General features: G+C 39.9%; 1 protein-coding gene across 1 annotated transcript in view; it reads right to left on the bottom strand.

Annotated features, from left to right (window-relative positions):
• The window catches only part of LOC110044309 (vascular endothelial growth factor receptor 1-like), a 108,353-nt gene that overhangs the window by 66,824 nt on the left and 20,358 nt on the right, over positions 1-21,171 (bottom strand). Inside the window, exons 6-9 of the mRNA XM_089276421.1 lie at positions 9,524-9,697; positions 9,153-9,425; positions 5,075-5,395; positions 2,646-2,903 (exon numbers count right to left, since the gene is read on the bottom strand). Of these exons, the coding sequence (XP_089132547.1) occupies positions 2,646-2,903; positions 5,075-5,395; positions 9,153-9,425; positions 9,524-9,697 (1,026 nt within the window). The remainder of the gene's footprint in view (positions 1-2,645; positions 2,904-5,074; positions 5,396-9,152; positions 9,426-9,523; positions 9,698-21,171) is intronic.

Raw genomic sequence — 21,171 nt, 5'->3', positions numbered from 1 at the left:
TTAAACACTTAAGTTTTTCATGTTGAGATGTCCATGTTAAACCAGCATCGAGTTAAGTTTAGATTAAAGTTTTGGTCTCTAGACTTGTCTTCTTTGTTTTAGTACATTGATCTAAACTCTAAGTGGGATGTGAAATGCACATAAACTTGGAAAGAAACTCCCAAATACTTGATTTTGATAAGCTTAAATGATTTTTACCCTGTCTTTTGTTTACACTTTTGCTTCCTGATTGAAAAGATAACAAAGGGAAAGAAACCCCCTGTGAGCTTGTCCCCAATTATTAGTTAATACTAAATAAATTGACACTTCAATAAAGCTGTTATTATTACTGTTGGAACACATATTTATGGTCGAGAGATTTGTCGGATCAACACTGAAAATGCTTGCAAAAGAGTCTACTTATTTTGATGTATTTTACGTGCATATAGAGACAAGCGGTTCCACATTGGAAAAGAAGTGCTGTCTCATAAGAAACCTTACCTATAACCTTGAATGAAATGCAATGAAAAACGTTTGTGAGCTCGTACGACTTGAATACATGCAAATTTTTCCAGCAGGCAGATCAACATCAAGATCTGGGTGTGAGGGAAGGGGGGGGGAGTGGGGAGAGTACTCTATGATTTGTTGGACAGGAGTGTCCTCTGTGACCCAAGAACCTTTAGCCTTTACCACTCCATGTTATGGTGCAATTTTGCCCCCCTAGCTATTCTGGACGTATGTCTTTGTGATATGTGTGCAAAAAAAAGCTAACGAAAAAAACCTGCACTTTGTGAGTTAAGTGCGACCTTGCATGGTACAAACCCGGCTTGTTTTAACAGCATTTAATAATACACCAGTAATTGCAAGTTCACCAATATGTTTCATCTCTAGATTACCTAATCCACGAGTTTGGCCATAGGTCTCCTTTGATTTTCATTTACATGGTTTTTATATGTTTCTTACAGGCCCCCTTTTTTCATTTAGATGGTTTTTACATGTTTCTTACAGGCCCCCTTTTTTCATTTAGATGGTTTTTACATGTTTCTTACAGGCCCCCTTTTTTCATTTACATGGTTTTTACATGTTTCTTACAGGCCCCCTTTTTTCATTTACATATTTTTTACAGGGTTACAAACATAACATTTCCAGACTTTTCACAGCATTCGCTTGAATTATTTTCACGTTTCTTACGTGGTTTGGCAAAGCAATTTACATGATTTTTACAAAGGCAGATACTATAAAAGTGCGTAAAATATTTTACAGGTTTTTACATGTTCTTCAAATGATCATTATCGACAAAGACAATGTAAATCACTATTTACAGAACATTTACATGCTGTACTAAAAGCTGTAAATTTCCTGTAAATTTATTTTACAAAACCCTAACATGTAAATTGTAATTTACAAAGAATGTAAATCAAGATTTACATGCTGTAAATTAAAATTGACATGTCCATGTAAATTTTCAACTTTTCCAGTGGAATGCTTTAATTATTACCTTAATTCTAAAAATTAAGGACAAAAACATCAAATTAATGTAAATTATTGAAATCACACTTGACGACATTAAATCATCAGCTTTGTGGAGTTCTGTCGAGAAAATGCAAACCTTTGCCGAGAATTTATTTTCTACCACAGGTGTCATTTTGTTACGAGAATTTATAGGTTCATTAAGGTTATAGTGTTCACATAAACTGCAAAAAAAAACAAAAGTATGATTTTTGGTGTTTAGAAGTTATCTTTGCTGGAGACCTGTAAAAATAGTGCACTAAATATTGTACTTTCATTAAACTTTGCATCTTACACCTGGATAAATAACAATTTGTATGCGCGTTAAATAGAATGAATTTATTGTTAATGATTTCGCAAAAAAAAAAAAAAAAAAAAACGCAGCTGACTGTACACAGCTTTCTAAGCTGAACATATAAATGAAAGCTGCCTTTACACAGCTTTCAAGGGTGAAGATACAAATCTAAGCTGCCCTAACAGAGCTTTTTAGGCTGAGACTACAAATAGCGGTAGTGTGTTGGCCGACGCATCGATAGTGTGCCGACCAACGCGTCGGTAGTGTGTCGGTGATGTGTCAGTGGTGTGTCGACCAACGCGTCGGTGATGTGTCGGCCGACGCGTCGGTGGGATCGGATTCTTTACCTTTACCCAAATAGCAGGTATATATGAGAAACTAGCTTGGCTGGGATCACCATTCATCAGCTGAATTTAGCTAGGCTTGAAGCTTGCTTTGTGTACCTGAGTTTATTCAGGCTACTTTCAGGTTTCAAGCTGACTTTATTCAGCCTTCTTTCAATTGTACCTAAGATGATGCAATCTTGTTCCTCAATCACTAGTATAAGTGTAAAGTACTCGTATCATTATGATGCGATTTACATCTCCATGATTTACAATTTACGTCAAAGTTGAAGAAAGAAGAATAAACGTGTGAAGTACAAGTTCTATGAGTGTCGTTATTTTCAGTTGTAGCAGATCCAAAGGTAGAAATTGCTCAGAATGCAAAAAATTGGTCCGTCAATTAGACTTCTGCACTAAAAGTCAATGAAACAAAAAACTGTATACATTTACATGCAGCCATCAAGAAAAACACAGATGCACGGCGAAGCAGAATAGTCAAACTTAATGATATTCTACCAAGTAAAAATAAGTTGGCCTACCATTGACATAGATGGTGTAGTATCGGATGTACTCTAATCCCCTGCATTCATAGGTTCCTCCATCAGACAGCTGAATGTTTTCAATGGTCAGTTTATCTCTGTTTGCTGTCAGCCTTGTCCCAGATGTAGAATTAACCTCTTGATGTTTGTTATTGAACCATCTTATGTAGGCAGTTCCATTTTCAAGGGAGCAGAAAATAATTTCAGTGCTTTCAACATTGAATTCTAGTTGAACTGCATTCAACGCTGTTTTGTCCTCTGAAAGATAAGGACTTATATGAGATTCTAAGATGCTTCTAAATATAACTGATGATAGACAAAGTTAACTTAAACACAATGCAACAAAGGGGCAGTAAACGTTATCTCTAGCCTAGTTGCATGTTTTTAGCAGCAAAAACACTGCCATCCACATACAGTGTAGTTTTGCTACGGTTATTGGGCGACAAAATAAGTTGAGACAGTTTTAGAAAATGGCGCTTTTCGACATTTAGCCACTTATTCTATTTTATTTGCACTTAGCATTAACTCTCTAATACCCATGGCCCCCCAATTCAATGTTGTGTAAGTGCTCTGGTCTGTGCAGCCTAAGAAATAGAAAAATCAACATTGTTTGGGACGGGGAGTGGCGGGGGTTGGGGGAAGGGTAGGGGGACAATGTTTCCAAGACCCTCAAAAATCGAATTGTACTGCCAAGTGTCTCAACACTTGTGCCACCCATTGCATATATGAAAAACAGGTAGCAGTCATATTCACCATTTAATTTGTCACCCCACTGATTACCATGCTGTGATTGGTTGAAAAATTCTGATTGGCATCAATAACTGCACTTTTGCCATTTGAACTTTGCCTGTACACAGATTTATCTTGTCCCAAAAAACTGTTGAAGGGTTGTGGCAGGATTTGTATGTTAAGAACATATGGCTGGTAAGACAATGTCAGAATTAATAATAATGAATTAAGTGATGTTTAACTTAGTGTCAAGTGTGCACATGCAGCAACTAACACAATTCCAAGTAAATACCCCCTACTCACTGTTGGTCTTCCTGCTCTTATGTTTAGTTTTTGCATGTCTTTTGATCCTTAAAAAGCTCTTAGTTTTTACAGTTTGGTAAATTTAGGATAATGCATACTGGTACATACTTGGTTTCTTGCAACAAACCAATATTTCAGAGATAACAATGATCTAGCTAGGGCAGTGTGCCATATTTTTGATAATGGATACATAAGTGGCTATATGACTTATATATACCATACTTAAAAAATGGATGGACCTCTTTAAGAAGTGGAAATTGTGAAACCACTGAATTCAAGCTGAGCTTTTAATCTGTAGATTACATTTCATTAATTTTAGATAATTTATCAACTACAGAGGCTAAAAATGAAGTCAAAGCCCACTAGCATTGTTAACAAAAAGTGCAATGTGCAACTGTTAGAGAATACATAAGGAGATGTGGCACCGCAAAGGCAAGAGGTCAGCCTTGTCTGAGATGGTTTCCACAAGGAAAGTTAACCGCTTCTTATCCGACCACCAAAGCTAAGCTTTAACTACTGGATGTGTAACTAAGTAATAAGATCACTGTATTTATTTTTTTGTTGTTGTTGTTTCTCATTTTCCCTGCCAATATGAGTGATTTCCTTCCCTCACATTTACTTTCTGACGGCTTCTTCATCTAAGGAGAGTTTGACCACTGTTGATATAAGGTTGGGCATAATTTATTATGTAAATGACGTAAGTTGAAAGTGAAGCTATACTTGAGTCATGCCATCCCTAACATTAAAGGTCAGTTTTCTTAGGACTTAATTAGTTTTCAAGTTTATTTTTACGGGTCTTAGTATTTTTAGATGTTGCTTTTCGAGGTCTTAAAATTTTGTATGTGAAGGTCTTAGAATGAGAAATTTAATATGCTTTTAATTACAAGGTGTTGAACCTAAGGTCTTGGGTCTTCGACATAACAGTCTGTTAGACTTTGTTGTTGAGGAAAAGGCAGGTCATTTATGATAAGAACACTAGCTGCTACATGTAGATGGTATGGCATGGGGCTGAATGAAAACATTCACAACAGTTTTGCTTTCGATTTCTTTTGATCAGCATGCAACCATGAGACAAATTAATAATGGACCCTTATTAAACCCTCACTAAGGGATTTGAAGTCTCCCAAAACCAGAAAAATTGACAATTTCTTTCAATTTACCACACATGTACAGTAAATTGTACACTAAAGAAGATGATCAAGGGAAAATATAATTCTATTTGATGATTGAGTTTGAATTTATTTTATTTCCCACACATACAGAAATGCATGTAAACTTAAGATATGCATGTACAATTAAGAGACACTAGTGACAAAGAGTGGCGAAGAGGAAGAAACAACTCTAAGTATAACAATACTTGACTATTAAGTAAGTTGCTATGCTAAAAGATCACTTACTTTTTGGTTCACACAATGCCTGAGCACCTGTGTCATCATTTTGACAGTCAACGTTAAGATTTCCATCAGTTCGCGGGCAGGATGTCAGCTTGGGCTCATCTCCATTACAGGCTACATCAGACACTATAATAGGAATGTCCTCATCCTTGATATCGTCCACAACAAATTCAGCCACTGCACGTTTGAAGCCAAGTTGACGACAGATAACCTTCACATCTTCAAAATTCCATTCTTTACGGCAGATCTTTCCCCACTTTCCCTGATAAAAAACTTCCACTCTTCCACCATAACCTACTTTTGCACCATTTAAACGTACAGGAACTTGTCAAATTACAGAATTAGAAATTAAGGATAGGTTAGCAATAAGTTTAAAAAAATATTAAGAGTAATTGCCACTAAAAATCAAAGAAATCGTGGCCACGGTCGAAATATCGATTTTGCTCATAATTTGCCAGTTTGAAGGCCTAGGTAAGTAACTGAAGGAAATCAAGTTAGTTTTTTGAAATATCCACTATAACGGGAGAAATTCACGAAAAACGGTTATCGCACCGAAAGCTCAGATTTCACTTCGCGATAATCCGAAATTTTACACTTTTCAGCTTCTTGCTACACAGTCGTTTAAATCGCTGTGAAAAGTTCTCAACTTTAAATGTATACATTGATTCACCCTTAATCAAGAGATAGTAATTATTTTTATTTCTTGTGTTTTCTGGCCGAACTGAGCCCCGATTAAGTAGACATATTTTTCTACTTAAAACAAAACTCAAAAGTTATGCAAATTCAGTGAGGAAAAAAGCTGACCGTTAGTGCTTCAAATCGTCTGATATTCTAGCAGAAGACAGTTCAGTCGATGAATTTTAGGCTTACGGATTCATTTTTGTGGGATCTACCAGCAATTTTGCATGAACGCCGACCAAAAATCGAGAAAATTGCAATTCAACCCCTTTGAAATTTGCAATGTGACGCAACACGCTAAAATAGGTAAAAATCTTTTGTTGGCTTGAGACAGGACAATCAAAGCCTATCAATGTCTTTAACGTTTGAACTGCTTTAGAAATAGTATTTAACTTAGAAATTGCCTGTAATAGCGAAAAAAACACGAGTAGAACCAAACTTAATCACTCCCTAACTCTCCCTGTTTTGTGTCACGCATGATACACTTGGCCCATGCTACAATCTTGGAAATGACAATCTGTGGCGAAGGTCAAGTAATTTATGCAGCTTCGGGATAAGTGACGGAGTGTTTGAAGCGTTCAAAGTATTTCTCCACCAGTTGCTCTTAGATTCCCTTTGCGCTTAGATAACTCCTCCCAGAAGCAATTCAAATCTGCAGGAGCAAGGATATTCGGGACGGCTAAAACGCACTGTTCAGCTTTCTCAAATAACAACGCGTACTAGAGCTTTACACTGCTGTCCGCGGTGCTACTATGCAGCGAGTACGTGACGGACTTGGCAGATGCGTCAAATCTGTAGAAGATGATGGAGCTTTCTCCAGAACTCAACCTTCAATCGCTTTTTCAAATTATGCGATATTCAGCTATCCGGTTTGCTTTCTTTTGAAGCTTCGTCCAGTACAAAAAGCCTACCTTTGCATTCAGCTCATTGATCGGGGTGGAAAAAGAGACGTCAGTATCAGTTTCATGGTCAACTTGCAGGGCGAGAAAGGAAGAGAAAAGAGCTGAATTGCATTGACAACGCTGGGGTGGGGATGAGAAAAAACTCCTGATAAAAATTGCCTTGTTTACAAACCAAATTTGTGACGCCACGGTTGGTTTTCATTGCTATTTAGCACTGAAGCATGAAGCATTTTTGTAGCCAATGACGTGTCGGTATATCTTTAACCTACGTTGTGGTTTACACTTCTGAAAAAGTCAGTGCTACCTACTCTTTATCATGCTTTATCATGTCGTCTTGTGGATCGTTTTATATCACCAACTACTGCCTCATTCAGTTGACGAGCCTTTCTTCGACCCTAGTTTAACAAGCTTTTCTGTTCAAATAAGTTAACAAGAAATAATTCGAAAACACAAGTATCCTGTAAGATGTTAGATGTTGCAACAAGGTGGCCAAACGTAATTAAGCAAATTGCGTGTGTACAACATTGGTGATATTCTTGCGCGCGTCAATTTTTTTTTTCCTTGCTTCTAGTCCAATTCTGGCCCTTTTTCTGTCACGAAACGTCGGGAGAGAGCCGAGAGCGAGGGACCCTCCCTCTCGACCTTGCGTGACAAGGAGAGGGCCAGAACAGGACTACCTTGCTTCTGGCTAGTCATTGAGAGTATGACCGTTAAAACTACGGAAATTATTTATTTATTTATCATTCCTAAAGTATTTGCTTACCTCGAAGGACTTTTAGTGGCTTTTGATATCCTTGTTACACTGTATGAGCGGTATGACCGTAACTGCGTGCCGGCACAAATTCCACCGTATTGAAGAACGAACTCGCGTGGGGCGTCTCTAACTCATCCAGCTTACTCCGATTCTTCTTTGATAAGTGCGTTGTTTGCTTGGTTATCGATACGACATTAACTTTTCGTGGGAATAGATAGCCTCCTACTGGCTAGCGACGGCATAAAGCTTGTAATCCCTAACATCGTTCCAATATGTATATACTATTGAGACCTTTTTTACTTCTTTCGGCGGGTTAACTGGGCAATCCTCTCTTATTAATGTACGATTTCGCACATCAACAACAAAGATCTTGTTATTAAAATTTGACTCATTTTGAACGGTGAAAAAATGGTTTCAAATTCGTTTCCCTTGAAAAAATCGCTCGAGCGTGACACTGGGAGCGAGAAGATGGAAAGTGCGATTTAAAAGTTTGGTGTTTCTTTTTCTCTTTTATTAAACTCTTGTCGGCGATTTTTTAAGTTTAATACTACTTTTAAAGCTTTTCAAATGTAAAGGACATTAATAGGCTTTGATTGTCCTGTCTCAAGCCAACAAAAATGGTCTTACCTATTTTAGCGTGTTGCGTTACATTGCAAATTTCAAAGAGGCTGAATTGCAATTTTCTCGATTTTTGATCGGCGTTCATGCAAAATTGCTGGTAGATCCCACAAAAATGAAACTGCAAGCCTACAATTCATTGACTGAACTGTCTTTTGCTAGAATATCAGACAATTTGAAGAACTACCGGTCAGCTTTTTTCCTCACTGAATTTGCATAACTTTTGAGTTTTGTTTTAATTAGAAAAATATGTCTACTTAATCGGGGCTCAGTTCGGCCAGAAAACACAAGAAATAAAAATAATTACTATCTCTTGATTAAGGGTGAATCAATGTATACATTTAAAGTTGAGAACTTTTCACAGCGATTTAAACGACTGTGTAGCAAGAAGCTGAAAAGTGTAAAATTTCGGATTATCGCGAAGTGAAATCTGAGCTTTCGGTGCGATAACCGTTTTTCGTGAATTTCTGCCGTTATATTGAATATTTCAAAAAACTAACTTGATTTCCTTCAGTTACTTACCTAGGCCTTCAAACTGGCAAAGTATGAGCCAAATCGATTTTTCGACCGTGGCCACATTTTAGAATTTTCTTTGATTTTTACTGGCATTTACTCTTAATTGGTTTTCTTTATTCCTTCACACATACAACGTGGACTTGGAGAAACAAAGTTTAAGGCAACATTTGTCCTTGCAATTGTAGGGACAACATAATGCCCCTACGTAAAACGCTTTTAACCAAATAAATGAGCGTCCTCTATCTGAAAACTTTGTTGTCCATAGCCAGTTTCACATATAAATACGGGATCAATGTGAACTTTGAATCCAAATTACTGTTTGTTTCACGGTCATTTTTCAGCATTAATTTGTAAATAATTTGAATAACTTCAATCTGTAACCTAACATTAATGAAACAACAACAACAACAACAAAACTATGCGCTTAAAGCTTCCATCAAGGGTTGTTGCATGGCAATCGACTTTGGAAGAATCATTAGGCAAGGTGGGCTAAAACAAATCAAATGGGATCTGGACTAACATCCCTTAGGTTGGTTATGGCTCATTCGATGAATTTTAGTACTGTCCAAAACCAAGAAAGGCAGAAGGGGGATAATAATTTTTACCCAAGTACCTGTACATAATTGCGTTTTCTTATCAATGTTACTTCCACATTCTGTCAGTGTTGTACAATTATCGTGGATTGCGTCTGAGGCATTGTTGCTGTCTGTGTACCAAGTACCATTACCATAACCAATATTGTTAGAGTAACCCATGGCCTTGCAAGTCAAAGTTTCTTCATCTGTATCCCAACTTCTGGTACAAAGTTTTTGCCAGCTACCATTTTTGTAGATTACCATTATGCCCCGAGATGGGTTCTCCGCTGACTGAAAGCGTAGTGGAAATGCTGATGAAAGAAAATGATGCAAAAAAAAAAATTGTCTAATTGATTCTCTTCCTTGTGGCAAATTCCATCCACATAATGAATCGCTCATCTTTGTCTACCTTCATGGCAGCTGGACATGTTACTGCACTCCCTCACGACTGCTCTGGTTCCATTGCATTTCTTTCCACCATGTGCTGGCTCTGGATTAGCACATTCTCTTGTTCTTGTTTGTATGCCACTGACGGTCTTAGTACAGATACTCCACTGGCTCCATTTGCTCCAGTCACCATCAACTTAAAGATAGGAGATTAAAGCAGACAGGATCATTTTAAAAGTAAGCAAGCAAGCAAGCAAGCAAGCAAGCAAGCAAGCAAGCAAGCAAGCAAGCAGGCAAGCAAGCAGGCAAGCAGGCAGGTAGGCAAGCAAGCAAGCAAGCAAGCAAGCAGGCAAGCAAGCAAGCAAGTAGGCAAGCAGGCAGGCAAGCAGGCAGGCAAGCAGGTAGGCAAGCAAGCAAGCAGGCAGGCAAGCAGGCAGGCAAGCAGGCAGGCAAGCAGGCAGGCAAGCAGGCAGGCAAGCAGGCAGGCAAGCAGGCAGGCAAGCAGGCAGGCAAGCAGGCAGGCAAGCAGGCAGGCAAGCAGGCAGGCAAGCAGGCAGGCAAGCAGGCAGGCAAGCAGGCAGGCAAGCAGGCAGGCAAGCAGGCAGGCAAGCAGGCAGGCAAGCAGGCAGGCAAGCAGGCAGGCAAGCAGGCAGGCAAGCAGGCAGGCAAGCAGGCAGGCAAGCAGGCAGGCAAGCAGGCAAGCAGGCAAGCAGGCAAGCAGGCAAGCAAGCAAGCAAGCAAGCAAGCAAGCAAGCAAGCAAGCAAGCAAGTAAGTTAGTTAGTTAGTTAGTTAGTTAGTAACTTTATTTAACCAGAGTAGCCCATTCAGCAACGAGACTGGTATCCTTAGGGGCCCTGGGGTATAAAGATATGTACAATTTATAAAATCTAAAAAATTAAGTACAATTTAGAAATTTAAAATTAGAGTAAAAAATAATAATAAAAACTTTAAAAAACATTTAAAAGGCTAAAATGTACAAATATGATAAAATGTTTATAGATATCCAAAGGATAAAAATTACAAATAAAAATGCTTAATCATCGATCTTTTAAAATTACGCAAGAAGGGGGCACTCTCAATACAAGCGGTTAATGCGTTAAAACAGATAGTTCCTGGATACTTAAAGGTTCTCTTTCCCATATTGTGTTTTGGCTTTGGTGAGTGCAGGTCGTTATTTCTTCGAGTTGCATGATCATGAAAAGCCCTATTCCTTGTAAAAAACTGATTAAGATATTTTGGAACCAAATTATTTAAGCACTAAAAAACTAAAATACATTTATGCAGTTTCCTTCTACAGGCTAAACTTAACCAGTTAAGAACGCGGAGAGTGTCTTTTGAAGTTTTCCTTCGGAGAATGATTCGAGCCGCACGGTTTTGTAAGCGCTGAAGCTCTTTACAGTATCCTTCTGAGATTTCTTCCCAGACCACATCAGCGTAATCAACTAACGGCTGCATGAGTGCAGTATAAACCTTTTTAGAGGCTTCCAGGGTGAAATATGATCGTATACTCACATACTCCACGTGATCTTTCCAAGAAAGTGTTTCATCCAATATAACACCCAAATAGCTAAATTTGGCTACTCTTTCTAAGACTTTCTGTGTGGCTGAATACAAAAATTCGGCTATTTGGCAAGATTCTGCCGACCTCCAAAGAGCCTTGATTTTGTTTTACTCTGATTTAAGATAAGCTTGTTATTTTTCATCCATTGTGCCACTCGATTTAAATCATCCCGCACTACCTTATTTATCCCAAAGTATAAGGACTCGTAAAGTATAATACAGTGTCATCTGCATACATATTGATAAAACAGTTTCCCAAGCACTGGGGCAGGTCATCTATGTATAAAAGAAAAAGAAGAGGCCCTAGAATTGCGAAGCATGAAATTGGATAGCTTGGCTAGTGGAGAAGTGCTTTCCAAAGATAGTTCCGGAACCAATCCAGACTGCTCCCTCTCACTCCGTAATGTTCTAACTTGTAGAGTAAACATTCATGGTCGACTAAGTCAAAAGCTTTTTTCAAGTCATTAAATATAGCGCCAGTAGTCATTTGACTATCCATGTGATCCGAAATACGATCGGTGCGATAAACCACCGCAGTTTCCGTGGAGTGTTTCTTACGGAAACCTGATTGGTGGATTGACAGTAAATCATGTACAGTTAAAAAAAGCCAAGAATTTAACCTGAATGGCATGCTCCATGACCTTTGATACTAAGGGAAGGACTGAGATCAGCCGATAATTATTCTCATTGTTCCTTGCTCCTGATTTAAAAGAAGGTGTCACTCTCGTATCCTTCCACTCGGATGGAATCACTCCGGTTGAAATAGTCACGTTGACCATATACGTGACCAATTTAGCTATAACTGGCGCTGCATCCCTCAGAAGTTTCGCTGTGAGGTCATCACGCCCTGTTGCTTTAGTCAGCGTGAGTTTTGTTAGCTCTTTTCACACAAAATTAGTTGAGACCTTTTGGAGTAAAAAGTTTTCAGTAGCCCTAGGGGTCCAGAGTTTGGGCATCGGCTTACTCTAGAAATGGCCTCATCGTTTCTCAGCGACAGAAGTGAAAAACTCATTGAAGCTAGTAGTTGTTAGATTTTCAACGGCTGGGGCATTTGCAGCTGCGTGTTGTTTCTTTTTTGGTAAAAGTTTATTTAAAGTTTTCGAGAATTCCCGGGAGGCCTGTTTTTCACTTAACTGCTTTGAATAATAGTTGGCTTTTTCCTTACGAAGTGTAATCGACGCAGCATTTCGCAGCCTTTGTAACTGCTCCATGGAAGCTCACTGTTAGTATGAATAGCTTTCTTGTGATGATAATCGCGCCTTTTCATCAAATCTTTTGTAGTGGGTGTGATCCATGGTAAAGATCTCCCGCGCTCACGATGAGTGACAACTGGCACGTTACTATCAGCTTCTGACATAAACAAATCCTTAAAAAAAAATTCCACGCATCGTCTGAATTTGACTCCAATTCAAATGGATGCATCTACATCTACTTGTGAAAACACATTATATTTACAGTGCGTACCAAGGTTATGATTTTCTCTTCGTGAGTTGTTGGTAATTTACTAACTACATTTCCACTTTCTCTTACTTCTCAATAAATTATCAATCAATCAGTAACAGTCAGTCACTCACTCTGCCAGTAATTCTATCAATCAATTCAGAGTTTTATCCATTGACAAGACATGAAAACAGAAACTGAATGATATAATAGAGGTTCTTATACTGTGTGAAACAATTGAAGGGGTAATAAAATTATTGAGGTGTCTATCTTTAAACATTTGTTTAATCATTTTAGCAGTAACAGAGTTGACGTGAAAATTACACATGCCGAGTACATGTAGTTAATAATAAACAGAACCTTAATTAAACCAGCATTTTGCGTAATACAGATTTCATAAAACACTTTAGATACAATGATTATCATTTAAGAATCTGAAGTAATATCAACATGAAAGGAAGAGCAAAATAATCATAAAACAAGCAGTAGCAAGGTATATTACAAACGCAATGCGTAATTATATATATTCATTATGGAAAAACACAGTTAATGTATTTTGTGATTAAAACTTGGCCTGGTCAAGGATCCTCTGCTTATTTTACTCAAGCAGTTTTTTGAGCCCTGTTTTTTTTTTTTTTTTTTCTATTTTTGAGAGTCGTATATCTTACCATTACACCTTTACATTTATTATACACATATACCTGGTACAAAATAATGTATGAGAGGTTATTTACAACTCTACCTTGCCCAGAGACCCATGCATTTCATTGAAAAAATATGGTACTTCAATGTCATTAAACGTATTGTGTAAGATCGTAACGCCTTGAAATGGTGCTATTTATGCGCCCGGTTACTGAGCACGTACATTTTTTATTGTATTGTATAACGTGTTGGAATGTGGTGTTTGTGTCGTTGTGTAATTTATTCAATTAGCTTTGGGCAGTGCATTTCTAAGTTTTCGTAGTGCGGATCAGAACCTAGGATCGAAAATCAAAGCGTCTGGTGCAGTTTGCTGCCGCATCTCAGCCGTTTGTAAGCAGTCCCAGCATCGTGTTACAAATGTAAGTCTGTAATGATTACAGGGTTTAGTTTGCGCCGGTTTTGCTTTAAGTTGCTTTGTTCGTGTTTTGTTTCAGTTTAAACCATATTGAATCACAAGTGGTTGTGCGTTTAAATTGTAATTGCTCGCTGGAGATGGTTTCATGTCTTGTTGGTAGCTTTATCGTTAAAACATTTTATTGACTCTAAAGAAGTTGGACAGCGTATATTCTCACGTTCGCAGTTTAAATAACACTCGAAGAGGAAATCTCGTGAACATAACGGCGAACATAACCGCGAACATTAACGGAGTACACGAATTGCTTTTAGATGACGGGAACCTACAAGAAGTTAAAGAGAAATTGACAGCTGCTGAAGAAGCTTTCCTGAAATTTAAAGATGCTCACCCCAATTACGCGGCCGAAATACGGAAGTGAGAAGAATGAAATTGAATGTGAAGAGTACTTCACCCATGAAGTGGGAAAGTTAAAAAGATTTATATTGGACGATAAGTGAATTGATTACATGAGTAGAAGCTAACCTTGTAGCTCAGTCTCTTCAGGTCGATTCCGAAGTAAAGCCGGAGGATTCTGTAAGTTGTGCTGGTTTGGGGTCGCCGTCTAGAGCTATGAGAATCTCGAGATGCTCAAGTCAAGCTGCCTGGCGCGCAAGGTGCACTTCTTCTCTCTGTGTCAGAGCCAAGGAAGCAGCACGTGTTGCAGAACTAAAAGCTAGAAGAACCATGTTAGAAAAAAAAACGCCAAGCTTTGGAAGAGCAGAAATTCCCATTAAAGCAAGAAGAAATTCGTTTGAATTTGGAAGCTGAAATCGCAAAAACAGTGGCGAAGAAACAAGCACTAGCGGCAACAGCGGGTCAGCCATCGCCTTCTGTAAGTGTGAAGCCCGTTAAACTAGAGAAAGTGTTTCATGCAGAAGAAGAAGTTAAGTCTACACCTATCGTGAATCGCGCAGTATAACATCCCGAAGCAACCGAATGGACGTAACCTCAAGCTGCAATCCCTATTTGCAACATTCCTCTGATTTATTCCAAAGTTCCTGTCAAAAGTGACAGTGCCTTTCACAGCAGCACAAAATTGCAGCAACAGCATTACAACTGTAGCAAACTAGGATCATTGAAATGCTAGCAATTAACCAGAACAAGAGCAAACTTCCGCAGCCTTGTGTACCAACGTTCGATGGGAATCCAGTGGAATACTGCACCTTTACCCGAGCTTTTGAGAGTTTGATTGAATCCGGGACATCGAGCAGTACGGAGAGGCTTTACTATCTAGAACAGTATCAAGTGCTCAAGTGAATGGTAATCATGGTCTTTGCACAGAAGTGGATAGCAGCATTAACATTGACACTTCTCAATATACGCCCTCTGTTGTGCCTATCAGCAGCTCCTGTGCCTTCTGCAACTTTAACCACGCCCTCGAGGATTATATATCGCTGAGAAGCCGCCGTTACCAGGAGCGTATTCAGTTTATAGCATCAAAAAGTCTTTGTTTTGGATGTTTGTCCAATAAGCACATTGCAAAGGACTGCCCTCAACGAAAATCGTGCAAGTTTACCAATTGTCCAAAGAAACATCCCACTGTGCTTCACATTCAGTACTGTGAAAGTTTGAATGGCAATAGCAGCACTGGAAGCATGACCAGTGTTAGCGGCAGTGCAACTCAAGTACACAATACATGGTCAGCACTGATGATACCTTATGTAGCGTTACTGGGGCCGGACGCGCGAGGACAGGCATGGCTATCATACCAGTAAAAGTTAAACGCAAAGGCAGTGACACCACAATTATTACATATGCCTTCTTGGACAGCAGCAGCAGTTTTACATTCTGCTCAGAATCACTGATGAAGCAACTTGGCATTGACCGTCTTAAGGCAAAGATTTCCTTGACGACACTAGAGAAGAAAGGCAGTCTTGTTGACAGTTTTCTTGATGGAGACCTGGTTATCTCCGATCTGGACGAAAACAACTTCATAGCGTTACCTGTCGCCTACACCAGAACCAAGATACCCGTCACAAAGGACGATATTCCAAACCAAGAAGATGTCGATCTGTAGCCCCACCTGGGCGGTGTTTACTTGCCTAACATCAATGCAGAGATCGGCCTGTTGATTGCAAGCAATGTCACAGAGGCCCTCGACCCACTCGAGGTCAAAGACGGTGAACGTGGAGGTCCATATGCCTCAATAGCCCGCATCGGCTGGGCAGTTAATGGCCCTCTGGGGCCCTGTCATGAGGGTTCACACGCAAAAAGCTTCTTTGGTAGGGCTGATACTGAGCTGCAGCAGTTGGTCGAAGGCTATTACAACCACGAACTGAACGAGTCGATTGCCGACAACAAGATTGAGCTATCCCAAGATGAGCGCCATTTTATGGCAAACGTGGAGGAGTCCACGCTGCTGAAGGATGGCCATTACGAGATCTCTTTACCATTCAAAGACCGTTGGTATCCAGTTTCAAACAATCATATCCAGCCGAACAGCGTGCATCCTAGTTAAAGAAAAGGCTGGAGAAGAATCCAAGGTTGCTTAAGATTACAAGGCTTTCATTGAAGATATTGTTGCAAAGGGATATACACGAAAAGTTCTCCTGCACCAGAGGGAATCAGGTTATCAAGGCAAGACATGGTTCCTACCACACCATGGATTTTATAATCCACACAAACCTGGAAAAATACGTCTAGTCTTCGATTGTTCTGCGAAGTACAAAAGAAAATGTTTTAATGATCTGCCGTTGAAAGGTCCTGATCTCACAAATTCTCTCCTGGGTGTCCCCACAAGATTTCATCAGGAAAGTGTGGTAGTAATGGCGGATATTGAGGTTAGAGTTCCGAGCCTTGACTGCTCTTTCCTTTGCTTTCTATGGTGGCCGAATGGGAAATTATCATGCGCAGTAGAAGAATACCAGATGACCGTCCACCTATTTGGCACTGTGTCCTCCCCAGCCTGTTCAAATTTTGCCGTCCGCAAAACAGCCGAGGATTTCTCTGCTGATGTCATAAATAGAGTTAAATGGAACTTTTGCGTGGATAAAAGTCTTTGCCTTCAGTTGGGGATGCCCTTTCTCGTGTCGGTGAGTTTCGCAGCCTATTTCAGTGAGGTTGTTTTTGATTAACAAAGTGGATCAGCAACAGCCGTGAAGTTTTAGAGAGTATTCCTGTGTCAGAGTGCTTGCAATAAATTAAGAAGCTAGACCTCCGGAGGGATGAATTGCCGAGCGAACAGGCACTTGGAGTTCAGTGGAGAATAGAGACCAACAAATTAGGTTTTAATATTAACGTCAAACTCAGACCACTTACCTGTAGGGGCATCTCGTCCGTTGTTGGGACAGTCTTCGACCTCTTTGGCTTTGTGGCACCCTTTGTTCTGACAGCCAAGAAGATTCTCCAGGACCTATGTCAAATAAATTTGAGTTGGGATGACGAAATACCTGCAGAGTACTGCGAGTGTTGGCAGAGATGGCTAAAGGACCTCCCCAAGTTGTCACAGTTTAAAATTGATCGCTGCCTTATAAACCAGCCAACTTTTGCAACGTCGTGTCCAATCAGCTGCATCTCTTTTCAGACGCATTTTAGATTGGTTTTGGATCGGTCTCGTATCTCTGCCTGTCTGATAGTAATGGAAAGTCACGTCTTGTGCCTCTCAAACAAGTTACAATCCCTCCTTTGGAGCTTTCAGCCGCAGTAGTGTCAGTGCAACTGGATAAAGTTCTAAAGAGAGAGCTTGACTTGCTACCAACAGAGAAATCTGTTTTCTGGATGGACAGCACATCAATGTTGCGCTATGTCAGGAATGAAACCAAGCGGTTCTACACATTCGTGGCTAATCATATCACAGTCATACGAGATGGTTCGGATCAAGATCAGTGGAGACATGTGGGTGGAGACCTGAATCCAAGTGATGACTTTCCAGGGGTTATCGGCAGAAGCTCTTCTTAGTTCTGATTCTGGATAAAGGGACCAACATTTCACTGGGAGCGAAAAGAGCAGTAGCCACAGGGTCCTTCGTCACTGGGCAGTATTCCAGATGCAGATCCTGTTTGCGTGATCTCAGTGCGTTTTTGTCCTCTAGTGGAATACTTTCGAAGAACGTCTTACTGGCATCACCTCAAGAAACCGATTCCTTGGTTCTTATGGTATCGAGAGAATTTGCGATTAGCTAGTAAACGCAAGAAGTTAGCAATATCCTCCTCAATCACTCCTCAGCGGTGCATCGATGTCAAAGTAATGAGGACAGTGGAATTAGAGATACTGAAGTGTGTCCAGTTGCGTTATTTTCCTGAAAAGTTCCACTCACTTATAAAGTCTGGAGTTGATGTGGCGCATGTCAAGGAAACCAGCGGTCTTCGGAGTCTTGGCCCAGTCCTCGCTGATGGTCTATTACGTCCACGCTAATAATTCAGCACCGTCACCTAGTATCCGGGCAGTCTGGAAGAGAGTGTGTGCTAAGTCTCTTGCACGAAAAATTTTGCATGGTTAAGGCAAGGTCTGCAGTTAGGAGAGTCCTATCAAAATTGTAAGTTGTTGGCGTCACCAACGTCCAGTTTGCGAGCAGAAGATGGCTGACCTTCCAGTGGATCGTCTTACCCCAGATCAGCCGCCCTTTACATCAGTCAGTGTTGACTACTTTGGTCCCTTTCAAATAAAGCGTGGACGAAGTCTTGAAAAGAGGTAGGGAGTTATTTTTATGTGTTTGGCCATTCGTGCGGTAAAAATTGAGGTCTCATACAGTTTGCACACCGATTCCTTTCTGTTGGCAGTTAGAAGGTTCATAGTGAGAGGAGGCCAAGTCAAAGAGATCCGTTCAGACAGTGGTACCACCTTCTCAAGCAGTGAGAAAGAGCTCGGTGAATCTATCAACACCTGGACCAAGAGAAAATCCACAAAAACCTGTTGCAAAGAAATGTCAAGTGGTCCTTCAACCCCCTTAAGCTTATGGCTTGCACTACGGAGGTGTTTGACGCGATGCATTCGTAGGACTTGAAAGATACTTCACGCCCTGCTCCAAGAACAGACTACCAATGATGAAGGCCTGGTTACTTTAAAATGCGAAATGAAGGGCATGATGAATGGCCGTCCAATCACAACAGTCCATAGCGACCCTCAAGATCAGGAGCCCTTGACGCCTAATCATTTGCTGCTTTAGCGCTCAGAGTCACCAATGCCACAAGGGCTGTTTGGAAGAGAGGATCAGCTGTCATGCCGCAGATGGAGGCAAGTGCAGTATTTGGCAGACATCTTCTGGAAAAGATGGTTAAAGGAGTACCTGCCGTTTCTTCAAGGCAGACAAAAATGGCTATGACCATGCAGAAATTTAGCCTTTGGAGAAGTCGTCCTAATTTCTGTTGAGAATTCTCCTTGTAATTACTTGCCCCTTGGAAGATTCGTCGAAGTCCTTCCCGATAGGACATGGTTTATTCGACACATAAAAGTAAATGTCAAGTCAACAGTTCTTGAGAGATCCATCAACAAGCTTTGTCTTCTTGTTGAAGGATATGAATCTCAACAAATGGAACATTAAGGATGGTCAATCAAGCTGCAATTTTGCCTTGTTGTGTTAATGGCCATCAAGTTTAAATGAACGATTTGCTTTAATTAATTAATGAGCAGTGCATTGTTTACGGCTTTGGTATAATTGACTATTACTATGTGTAGTAGTGTTACGTTTTCATTGCCAAGTTGGTGCACAAGCTTGTCAGGTTCTTGTTTCCCATCAAATCCTGTCTGTACAATTCTGTAGAGCCGTTTGATCTAGTATTGTATTTATAAGTGTCTCGCTCGTGGATTGACACTTAAGCGGCTGGTGTAAGATCGTAACCCTTGAAATGGTGTTATTTATGCGCCCGGTTACTTAGCAAGTACATTTCGTATTGTGTTGTATAATTTGTTGGAATGTGGCACTTGTATCGTCGTGTAATTTATACATAGAGTTTTTGGGTAGTGCATTTCTAAGTTTTCGCAGTGCAGATCGGAGCTTAGTATCAAAAATCAAAGCGTCTAGTGCAGTTTGATGCCACATCTCAGCCGTTTGTAAGCAGTCCCAGCATCGCATTACAAATGTAAGTCTGTGGTTATCACGGGTTTTAGTTTACACCAGTTTCGCATTGTTTACGTTTGCTTTGTTCATGTTTTGTTTCAGTTGTAACCACATTGAATCAGAAGTGGTTGATCGCTAGTTAAACAAAGTGTGCGTTTAAATTGTCATTGCTCACTGAAGAAGGTTTCACGTCTTGTTGGTAGTTCGTATTGCAACGGAGATCAAATACAGTATAACTAAAACTTCACGAAAAAATTCACAAGATTGGGCCCAATTATTATACTCTTGCTTGATAGACAACTGTTTGCATTGCTGAGTAGAACATACATATGAGTTCTTCACGATCACAGCCACTCAAGTCTAGATGTGATGCGCTGACTGACCAACTGATCCATTATATTACAAAGGGAAAATCATAGAGAACTTGAAGACTAAGGATGCATTTCTTTGGGTTGCGTTCCAAGATCACTCAGGTATGTGAACCTGCACGGGAAAAGAGGGATAAAGGTGATAGCATGCTCACAACACGCTTCCACTTGGAAATAAAAAAAAATGATTTTAGCACTCTTAAAGCGTGTTCAGGAGCACACATCGGTAGTAAACTCTTTTGCTTGGTTGGACACGCTAAGAACAATAAAGCGTGCACACACTAACAATGCAATCAAACAAAGAAGCGTGTTAAACTTCGAAAACAAGAGATAGCGTGCCACAACACGCTTTAGTGTGCGAAATAGCACAACACGCTTAAAGCGTGCAATACTTTCAACTACTGTGCTGAAAGAGTTTTGGGCGAAGATAACATTGACGAACATTGCGGTTGCTCATTGGTCAACACAATTACTTACCATTTATTTTACTGAACTGACAATTGAAATGAAGTGTGTCGGTCAAGTGTGTAAAAAATAACTGTGATTTCCCGGATTTGATTGTAACTCGTCCTCGTATTTGTTGTTGCATTGCCGTTTCGACAGAAGGTGAGATTCAGCTGTAATGTTTATCTGTCTTGTGAAGAATCATTCTTCCCACTGCTTCAATTTAAACGAAAATTACAAACGTTGAGCAGTAAATCTGACCTTTCATGAGGAAAACCGTTCGCTTGCCGTTTATTTTCCATACAAGATGGGATGCCGTTCGAACGGTTGCTGTTATCTGCTGAGGACAAAAAAATCAACCGTTCAAACGACAAGGGGAATCCAATCAGATTCAGCCTTTCGTAAAGCTTTTAATTTGCATAAGGTTGAAAAAAAAAACAACAACAACAACAATTTACATACGAAGGTCACAGTTTTGTCACAGAACCTTTCTTTGTTAACATTATTGTTTGGCAGATGTCAAGATCTTTATTGTCTCTTTCACATTTGCTACACAAAAATCGACGAACAAGACGCCAAAAGAAAACAACTCGCTTTTAGGCACTCTGGGACTCTTGGACGACAATGCACGCTGTTTTGCAGTCTGCTTCGTTTCCATCTAGCCGAAAAGATAAAATTGATCGCGAACCCAGTATCTAAGAATTCAGAACTAACCGTCTACGAAACGGATGAAAATAATTATAAACCAACAAAAAGCCAAAGGCAT

The sequence above is a fragment of the Orbicella faveolata genome, unplaced genomic scaffold (genome assembly GCF_042242905.1).
Source record: "Orbicella faveolata isolate gen_17 unplaced genomic scaffold, um_ofav_v1 contig_4, whole genome shotgun sequence".
In the NCBI taxonomy this organism is placed as follows: Eukaryota; Metazoa; Cnidaria; class Anthozoa; order Scleractinia; family Merulinidae; genus Orbicella; species Orbicella faveolata.
This window is presented reverse-complemented; position numbering and strand designations above follow the sequence as displayed.